The sequence below is a fragment of the Daucus carota genome, chromosome 2 (genome assembly GCF_001625215.2).
Source record: "Daucus carota subsp. sativus chromosome 2, DH1 v3.0, whole genome shotgun sequence".
Taxonomy (NCBI): Eukaryota; Viridiplantae; Streptophyta; class Magnoliopsida; order Apiales; family Apiaceae; genus Daucus; species Daucus carota.
In genome coordinates this window covers 36,208,149-36,217,263 of record NC_030382.2, presented here as the reverse complement: position 1 = coordinate 36,217,263, position 9,115 = coordinate 36,208,149, and the positions used below count along the sequence as shown (strand labels likewise).

Genomic DNA, 9,115 nt, shown 5'->3' with positions numbered 1-9,115 from the left:
GTCCATCAGAGTCGCTCGATCTGTAGAAACTTTAGAGTTCATTATCCGTCTAACTGTAAGATCATTTTATTTATAGTTCCTTCCCTCAGAACTGCTCCTTTAATGTTTCCTTATCTTGCTGAAAATGTAGGTTTTGCTGTTTGAATTATCTACTCATGGAATCTTGTGGACTTCAGGCTCAAAAATTTTCTCACAAGCTCACCCACATGGACACTTTGTCCGACGAAATGGTATTCTCTCATGACTGTACTTGATTGAAATGTAGAGTCCTACAAATAACTTTTCATTTCCTTTAAATCTTGTCATAACAGATGATTCCTCGTTCTTTCTGTTCTAAATATGCTCATGACCTACATGAGGATATGGAATTGAAGCTTCGAAATGGTTATGTTCTTCCAGTTAAATTTGACCACAGTAGAGGTGTTTTTAAGGGTCTTCTATGTTTTTTTAAGCATTTTAAGCTGAATGGTGGTGAATTGCTAGTGTTCGAGTACTTTGGCAGATATAACATCAATGTCTACATTCTGGGTAGTAACTTATCTGAAATCAAATACCCGGATTTTAAGTTTAATATGCCAGAATCTCCACCTCGATTAGGTAAATTATTATTTGTGTCGCACTTAAAATTCCAGATGCTTTTAATGAAGTGAATCTTTATTGACCATTTCATTTTCAATGTAGTCACTCTTGGCGATGGAGGGTGGAGGTTTGTTTGGTTTAATTCTGGCAGACAAACAACTATAAATGAAATTGTAAGTTAGTATAGTTTTGATTGACAAATAGTTAATAATGAAGTTACAGATAAGTTAGTTTAGTAATCAGTTAATAAGTTGTTATATTTAGATAACTCCACTTTTGTTTTAACAGCAACCTCCAGAGGCATTCTTGGACCGTTGTGAATTTTCTTTCCGTGAACCTATGAAATATGTTATTAGCAATGGGAAGAAGTTTGGTTGTTCGTATTGTCCTTCATCTAGGAAGTTCATAGGATTGGATTGTGTTTGTGAAATGTTAAAAAATACTGGAACCAAGGAAATTCATATGTTGCTGTTTAAGTATGATGTTGATTCTGTTATAACAATCTCGGCTTTTGACAAAGAACTTTGTGAGATTGTTTATCCTGGAACTCCACTTTCTATTGGTAAATATGTTTACTAATTAACATCTCCAGGAGAAATGCACCATTTCGTTGTGTTTCTGACTATTGTTACCTTTTGTATAGTAGAAGCCGGTGGGGATCATCCATCAATAGGTTTCCAGTTTGAAATTCATGTTGAAGAAATACACATGTCTCCCGAATGTTACGTTGTTGTAAGTTGTCTTATTTTTTTTCAATGGTTATACATAGCTTTCGTTCAAGAAATGAAATTGCAGAAACTAAAATTTGTAAATTGTTTTTATGATATGTTGCAGTATATTTCTCCTCTATTTAAGAAGCTCTGCAGCATGTGGGACACCTTTCAATCTATATATGTGTATTCTGGAAATGGTTCTTGGAAGCTAGATATTTGCCGGAGGGATGACTATTATCGTTCTACAATAGAAGATGGATGGCAGCAGCTTAGAGATGGTTTGGCCTTGGAAGTAGGGGACATTTGTATTTTTGAATGTCCAGTTGATTCTCTTGATCGTTTAATGTTCGAGTGGTGAAGAAGCAGTAATCTGGGATCTTTAAGTTTAATGTTATTGTCCTCTGTTTAGGAAATTTTTATGTTGTCTTTTGCTGGATTGGCTTGACAATTTATTTGAATTAATGTTTGTAATGGTGGATGGTGCTTGATTAAATACTGATGTAATATGTCTGAAGTTGTGGTCTGAACAAATTTGCTATTTTTTAAGTTTTTCTGTGCTCAGGTTTTACCAGTTAACATATTATATTTGAATGCACAGTCTTTTTCAGGACATCTGCTACAGTACTAAATTATGACATGTAGTATTTCTTTTTAGAAGTTTTATGCTTAATCAATATAATTTACTGATAATGTATTCCTTGTTTATTTTTTAAGCAAAAAGAATATAATAATAATATTGGAATGTCCATTTCACTTTTACTTGGTTCAATTTGTCTTCTCTTTTTTTTGTCAATACTGGATTTTACACTATCAGTTGGGCTGCCAATTCTTTGAAAAAGGAGACCCACATTTTTCAAATTTGTGGACGGGTAATAGCACATTAAAATGTACACTTATTTTGTAACTCCCGAAATTAAACCAACTACTAACTCCACCGCATTAAAGCTGTTTTTATTGAGGTTTATGTTGGTATTGTAAAAAGGTACACATTTTCTACTTTGTGTTTCAAGAATAAGGCATAGTCAGAGCATCCCTCACAAACTGATCTTCTGAAGGTAATGAGAATCGTTAAGCTTATGGTTGCCTCAGTTGAAATTGTATTCATTACCCAGTTTTTAATTGCATGCAATAATAATCTTCTCTTTTAAAGATTATGTTTTGATTTTGAAAACCCTTTAATGATTCTTACATATTGTTCATAATCTTTCTCTGATTTGCTTTTGTAAAATAGTGTTGATAGTTTTTGCCCCGATAATATTGATTGCATGTAACAGACTAATATTGCTTACAGATTAGTAAGCTGAAAATGGAATGCACAGGGTTTGTGGCGCATAAGTTTATTAAAGCTTTGAGCCGCAAGGACATTTGTTCAGATGTGATGGTATTCTGTCTAGTAACTTCCATTTTAAAAAAAAATTTTATGCTTAGTAAGTTTGATTAAATTCTCGTTTGATTTTGTTGCAGAAACTTCCCTTTGATTTCCAGCAAAAGTATGCAAACATGCTCCCTCAGGAGTTTGGTTTGAATCTGAGAACCGGATACCGTCTCCCGTTCATTTTGATAAGATAACAGGAATAATGATGGGAATATCCACATTTTATAGCGATTTTGGATTCAAGGGCGGGGGAAGTGCTGGTTTTTGAGTATTATGGACAGTCAGATATGAATGTCTATGTTTTAGGGCTTCACTCTTGTGAAATTGATTATCCAATGATCACTCATCTTTCGCAGTGTGGAAATCCTCTGAAGCGTAAGGCTCTTTATTTTCTGTCAAAAGCAAAAGGTATCTTTTCTCTGGAAACTGATTTTTATTGTCATATTCAGCAAAGATCCGAGATGGTGGTTGGAAGTTTGTGCATTTCATTAACAATCTTGACCAACTTCAAAATGAAATTGTATGTTGTGACGGCATTCTGTTATCTATGCTTTCATTCATTGATTCTACATTGATTGTTTACAGTGCAAAGTAATACAATTTGTTTCCATTTTTTTGGACAGTCCGTACCTCCCAAGTTTGTGGAAAATTGTGGTGGGAATATTTCCAAGTTCCTGCACTTCATATTAAGTAATGGGAAATCATTTGAAGGTCGCTTTGTGTGAAATCTAATAAGCTATCAGGTTTGATTGGTATGTGCAAACTGCTGGGGTTGGATTCTTTGAATAGCTTTCATGTGTTGTTGTTCACATATGATGGTCACTTTAGCTTTAACATAGCTGCTTTTGATGAGAAATATGTTGAAGTCATATTCACTGGAACACCTGTATCTTCAGGTAGTATAAGTTTTTCTCCTTTATATTTTGTATAACAGTTGGTTATTGTGTTGTTTGGAATATTAAGCTATTGATTTGATTTTAGGAGAATTATCTGATGAGTCAAATGTTGCTGCTCGTTTTGAAATCACAGTTCAACCATTTCATATGCTGAAATATTGTCATGGAGTGGTAAGTAGATGTTTATATATACAATAGGCAGACTTCAGTATTATTCTTTGAAATAATAGTAATTTAGTTTCTCAATTTGTTTTAGGACATACCAACTGCATTCAGAGAGAAATGGTATATGTGGGGGAAAACTGACTACATAAATGTTTATGTTGGAGACCGATCATGGAGGCTCGAAATAAAACACAGAGCTGATTGGAAACGTGCAACAATTAACAAAGGGTGGTTGCAGTTACGTGATGACTTACAGCTGATGGTTGGGGACAGATGCATCTTCGAGTGCTGTAAGCTTTCGTATAAAGATTTCAGTCTTGTTGTTGAGAAAGGAGAGAATGATGTCTAAGCTAAATGTTTGGTTAAGTTGTCATCGTTGAAAGTTTTAAACTCTAAAAACTGAGATATGTTGTAGTTTTGGGTTGCTGTTTAACTCTAAATTTCATCTATGTAGGATATTATTGGATTGAATCTTGTGAGTGATGAATGATATATTTATTCTGATATGCCGCAGGATAAAATGAATGCAATGATAAAGCCGAAAAAATACTCAACAAAAGCAATAAACTTATCAAGCACACAACAGAATTACATAACAATAATACTTGTAGTGTCTTCAAGTGCTCAATATTACTGTTCTACAGCATTAAAAATATTACTGGATTTAGGTAAAACATAGTTTAATTAAGAACATTAGATAATTAGCCAAGGCGGTGTTTGTTGTGACCTTGTACTTCATTTCTCTCTCTTCTTTGATGTGTAACTTATCCCAGATAGAGAATCCAAATGGTAGCTTGATGCAGATGGCTGTTTAGAAAAATTAATTTAGAATAACTGGTGATAGATCAGTATTTAAGAAGTACAATAGGATAATTTTTTAGAATTGAAACTTACTTGAGTTTGCATTTGTTCAATTGGATGTGGAGTACTTTCATCATCACTGTCAGTTTCAATTTTAAATCCTTCCATTATGTCTTCGGCACTATAGATCGGGTAATCCTCAGTTATGTTTTCCTTCTTTATAAGCAACTTGATGGTGTAGTCCTTGTTTTCCATGCTTTTCAGTATCACTGGTAGATTTTCCTTGCTTTGTCCCTGACATGGCAAACAAATTTTTTGTTAAACATTTGTGTAGAATTGAACATAGTTGTACAACACGTGGGCATATCTTCACCTCATCAATTATGTTGAAAACTGATTTTCCAATCACTGTACGCACTTCACGATCTTCAAGCATTATATCAATTGCACCAGTATCATCAGAAGCAAAAATACAAACTTGGAACCTGTATTATTTCATTAAAGTTGTTAATCACTATAATAAAAAGGAAGTGCTGATTGGTGATGGATTTACTTCTTATCTGGATATGAGCATTTCCTATCACAGAACTTGCACTGGTAGCTGTTCTCCAGAAGCTGTGTTTCTTTATAGCAAGAAGTGCATACATTGACAAACCAGGAGCTAATATTTTGTATTTTTCTGATTTTAACCTGGCATAAAACCTCCTTCTGCATGATATTTTGAACTGATATTAGTTACTTTTTTGACTTTAGAAAGTACAAATCACTTAACATATTGATAGAGTCATACCAGAATCTGATCTTCTTTAAACTCTTTAATAGATTGGACTTTATAAACATCAAGAGTTGCATTTGTTGAATAATCAAGGTTCATATCAGGAAAAGATTCGGAAGACAACCTGAAATATGTTAAGTGTGTGTAGGAATAGATCATTATCCTTGACTGGTGATTTACAGAAACCGTAGGAAATGCAAGTTACCTTTTCCTGAACTCAGCAACGTTTCGGTGATCACAATTGAGATAGAAACTTGTAGGAGAAGCATTAGCTATTGTAGGTTCGTCTACGTGAAAAAATGTTTACAATATATGAATAAGCATCATAATACATCAGCAATTAGGTTTGAACTTTAGACTTACTTGACCACTCGGTTATTCGAGCACTTCCAATGATAATGATAATAGGGCACTGAAAATTATGTTTCAACGCTGCTGAGAATCTAACTGCAAACTCATCCCAGAAAGTAACTTTGACAATTGTACTGCACATCACAGAAATAAAACATTGTGTTTACTTAGGTTGTAAAAGGTAGTGAACAATGCAGTTGTTAGTAATGTGTAATATTTGTGAGATGCATGAAAACAAACCTGCCATCAGCTATTCGAAATTTGATCTGGTCTTGCAAGATGCCATGTCTGTTTTTTATTTTAGCAAGAGGTTTTGGTTTTTCCATAACTCCAATAACATCTAATTTGGAAAGAAGTATGAATCAAACAGAGCTCACAAGATGCATAATAAGAGAAATGTAATAATTGAACTTACCAGCAAGATAAGTTTGTTGGTTTACCAATGATTTGAGATCAGACAGATCAAAGAAATCAAACACATGCTTCTCAATATTAACAGCTTTTTCTTCCAAAGGTGTGATTTTAGTTTGATTATCAAACACGATTTGTATTTCCTTCCTTACACATCGGAATTTGTCATCGCTGGTGTAATCACTTACTGTGAAATTCTCTATCAAGTATACCTTGCCCACTTCCAGAAGTTTAGCAAGCTCATCAGCTTCAGTTCCAGGTACAAATGCATGGATTCGTACACGCTTGAAGAAGTTGCAGAACAATTAAAATATACTCCAGAAATTTAAATTTGGTAGGCTTAAAAAGAATTTAGGTGTCAAAACTTACTTTACTATCCACAAGTAAAATGTTGAAGCTTTTGAAAGATTGCTTGGTTTTTGAGAAACCTCTCCAGAAATGAAGTATTCTCGCTTGAACCTTCCAGTCATACTTGCTCTTCCTCAAATCTTTGAAACTATCGTACTTTGTTTTAGACATTTTTTTTGTAATAGTAGAGTGTGGTTGAGGATAATGGTGCTATTTATATACAATATAGATGGGATGTCTTCTTTCCAATTGTAAGTTTAAGTTGTAATTAAATGTCTTCGTTTGTTAGGTTTGGTGCGGTTGAAAAAATTTTGAATGTGAGACAGTTAAATGACTGAGGCACAGGATACTGTTGTACTTAATAGTTGCCAACCTAGTGTCTCTATTACAATGAAGAAATGTCCATATAAATGCTCAAATTTCCAATTTGATGATAATAGTATTAAAGCACATAGTACTGACATGGTTTTGATACAACAATTCATAGAATTGGAGTGTATTAATTGTAGCGACAATATTTCTTACAGTAGAGGCTGGCAAAATAACATAAGCTGGGATATGAATTGCAGTTCTGTGTTCACCAAAAATAAAGGTTTGCATAATATATTAGAAGACATAAGAGGAGCCAAAAGAAGGGCCATGACAAAAACATGAATTCTTTCCTCTGTAGAAATTGTAAGCTATGAGATTCCGATTTTAGTCCTGCAATAAACAATAGATATATGTTAGTTGTTTGTTTTGTAAAAACAAAATGCCTACATTATTTCAATTATTATATATCAATTAATCAATACGTACAATGTCTTTCTTCACTGTCTTTCTTTTCTTAACATTTTCCTCAGTCTCAAATGGCACAGTTTCAGTTTTCTTACGTGGTCTCTGCTTGTTTGTGGACTTCTCAGTTGCTGGACTATCGGATGCACGGTTTAATGTCTCTTCCAAATTCTGTTGACATAATTAAAACAATCACAGCTCTTAAATAGATAACCATATATTACATTACGTTTTATATCAAGTAGAAAAATGTGTAGTAGATTGATACCATGGAAATGGAATCTTGCTTAGAGTTCGCAGGAACCACTTCACCAGGAACGTGGTCTCCTAGCATTTCAGGAGGCTCATCAATTGCATGAGCGAGGTAAACATTACATGAATTATGCACATTGGTTTCCCCTATGATCAAAGTAACAATAAATTCTTTCTTTTCGAAAGCCTTTAGCAGTGGAGGAAAAGATATTGAGTCTCCAACCTAAGAGTAGTATTGAGAATTTAAAAGTAAGCAAGTGTAAAGGTTTTAAATTTGCAGAAGTGGATGAAATAAACTCTTAAATACTTGTTATGCTTGTACTTACTTGAGTGCTGTCATTTTCAATATCAAAAACATTTTTGCCAGTGATTCGTTGAATCTCTTCATCCGGAAAAACAATCCCAAGGTAGCCAGTAGAGTCGTTGCAGACGGTAGCCAATCGAAATCTGTTCAAGACAATGTCAGAATAAGTAGGACTTTTATCGTATATAAGTTGGTATTGAAGAGATTTGATCCTAACAATGTACAAATTTAAATACCTCTTATCAGGAAAAGGGATATTTCTTTTACAGTTGTCACATTTATACCTCCCTTCAACAATATTAACCTCTTCATCACAGGATGTACAGACATTGTCATACCAATTTGTCTTCTCCTCCACTTTCTTCACACTAACTTGGCATTTATACTTTTTCTGCACATCAGCAAGAAATGTAAATTACATACTGTTTATTATATGAAGAAGTCATGCTGTTATGCAAGATTTGTTGTTGACTGAAGAAATACCTGAATGCATTGAGCAGTAAACTTCTTTATCTCTGAAATTGTGTAGATTTTGTCATCTATCACTTCTTCGATGTACTCTTCTTCAACAGTTATAGATGTTGTGTTTAGTGGAAAAGCAGCCAATCTAAACAAATAAATTACATGACAGTGAGTAATTATCCTAAAAAATAAAGGCAGAGGATATAAATTTGTTGGGTAAATTTGGTTGTTCTAAACCTTGTCTTCAGAATTTTGACACTGTAGTGGTCTGGATTTAGATAAAATCTGGTGGCTGGATAGTTGTTCAGACATGTCAATCCTATTCATAAAGAAATCCGCAACATAAAATAATTTATTTGAAACTCAATAACAATATAAGGCTAAAACAGGACTTTGCGGCTAGAAGTGGTTCGTATTATGTAAAACATGCCATCTAACAGAGTTTTTACCCTCGTGTTGATTCACTTTCGCACTTGCAATTATGATGGTAACTTGTTCTTCAGCGGTATGTTTCAATTGTTTCTCAAGTTGCTCAGCAAGTTCATTGAAGAAAGTCACCCTCAACTCACAACTATAGACAGAATGAAGGATAAAAATTGTATTAGTTTTTGAAGTTATTTTCATGTGACTTTAATCATTTCAGGGCTCACTGTATTGAAATCAAATACCTTCCATCAGTAATGACAAATCGGATGTGCGATCTAGTGTTGTCATCTTTTGAGTATACACGTTCCACATTTTTGTTTGTTATCACACCAACCACATCTATAAAAACAAATTTATTATTCAATTTCAAGAAATCTATGAACAATACATTAAATGTAGCAATGTAGCGGTTAGGTTCGTTTACCTATCAGAAAACGTTCATCAGTGACAAATCTAGAAGCATCTTCAAGATCATATAAATCA

General features: G+C 33.7%; 3 protein-coding genes across 4 annotated transcripts; 1 reads left to right on the top strand and 2 right to left on the bottom strand.

Annotated features, from left to right (window-relative positions):
- The first annotated feature begins 70 nt into the window (after positions 1-70).
- On the top strand, positions 71-1,823 carry LOC135150178 (uncharacterized). Of its 2 annotated transcripts, none has more exons than XM_064086320.1 (6): positions 71-230; positions 312-597; positions 682-752; positions 868-1,141; positions 1,223-1,311; positions 1,414-1,823. In XM_064086320.1, the coding sequence occupies exons 1-6, from the start codon at positions 156-158 to the stop codon at positions 1,648-1,650; spliced, it is 1,032 nt and encodes a 343-aa protein (XP_063942390.1). In that variant the 5' UTR covers positions 71-155; the 3' UTR covers positions 1,651-1,823. The 2 variants fall into 2 exon arrangements, with proteins under 2 accessions (XP_063942390.1, XP_063942391.1); XM_064086321.1 differs by having other exon boundaries at positions 72-230; positions 1,226-1,311.
- A 2,640-nt stretch (positions 1,824-4,463) lies between these two features.
- Positions 4,464-6,585, bottom strand: LOC135150525 (replication protein A 70 kDa DNA-binding subunit E-like). The gene is made up of 10 exons (XM_064086867.1): positions 6,436-6,585; positions 6,071-6,350; positions 5,896-5,995; positions 5,668-5,789; positions 5,510-5,591; positions 5,320-5,428; positions 5,185-5,237; positions 4,903-5,014; positions 4,623-4,823; positions 4,464-4,535 (listed from the first exon to the last, which is right to left on the bottom strand). The coding sequence occupies exons 1-10, from the start codon at positions 6,583-6,585 to the stop codon at positions 4,464-4,466; spliced, it is 1,281 nt and encodes a 426-aa protein (XP_063942937.1).
- A 344-nt stretch (positions 6,586-6,929) lies between these two features.
- Positions 6,930-8,971, bottom strand: LOC108226225 (uncharacterized). Its single transcript, XM_064086866.1, has 7 exons — positions 8,967-8,971; positions 8,637-8,777; positions 8,228-8,387; positions 7,981-8,135; positions 7,767-7,887; positions 7,213-7,663; positions 6,930-7,116 (listed from the first exon to the last, which is right to left on the bottom strand). The coding sequence occupies exons 1-6, from the start codon at positions 8,969-8,971 to the stop codon at positions 7,421-7,423; spliced, it is 825 nt and encodes a 274-aa protein (XP_063942936.1). The 3' UTR covers positions 6,930-7,116; positions 7,213-7,420.
- Positions 8,972-9,115: the final 144 nt, after the last annotated feature.

Excerpts from the sequence above, each read along its gene's own strand:
- LOC135150178 (XM_064086320.1), top strand. The coding sequence starts at position 156 with ATGGAATCTTGTGGACTTCAGGCTCAAAAATTTTCTCACAAGCTCACC. Across the intron at positions 598-681 it reads AGAATCTCCACCTCGATTAG|TCACTCTTGGCGATGGAGGG; the intron begins GTAAATTATTAT and ends TTTTCAATGTAG. Across the intron at positions 1,142-1,222 it reads TGGAACTCCACTTTCTATTG|TAGAAGCCGGTGGGGATCAT; the intron begins GTAAATATGTTT and ends CCTTTTGTATAG.
- LOC135150525 (XM_064086867.1), bottom strand. The coding sequence starts at position 6,585 with ATGTCTAAAACAAAGTACGATAGTTTCAAAGATTTGAGGAAGAGCAAG. Across the intron at positions 5,790-5,895 it reads TTTCGAATAGCTGATGGCAG|TACAATTGTCAAAGTTACTT; the intron begins GTTTGTTTTCAT and ends TGTGATGTGCAG. Across the intron at positions 4,824-4,902 it reads TTTTCAACATAATTGATGAG|GGACAAAGCAAGGAAAATCT; the intron begins GTGAAGATATGC and ends TTGCCATGTCAG.
- LOC108226225 (XM_064086866.1), bottom strand. Across the intron at positions 7,888-7,980 it reads ATCCCTTTTCCTGATAAGAG|ATTTCGATTGGCTACCGTCT; the intron begins GTATTTAAATTT and ends TGTCTTGAACAG. Across the intron at positions 7,664-7,766 it reads TTGAAAATGACAGCACTCAA|GTTGGAGACTCAATATCTTT; the intron begins GTAAGTACAAGC and ends TACTACTCTTAG.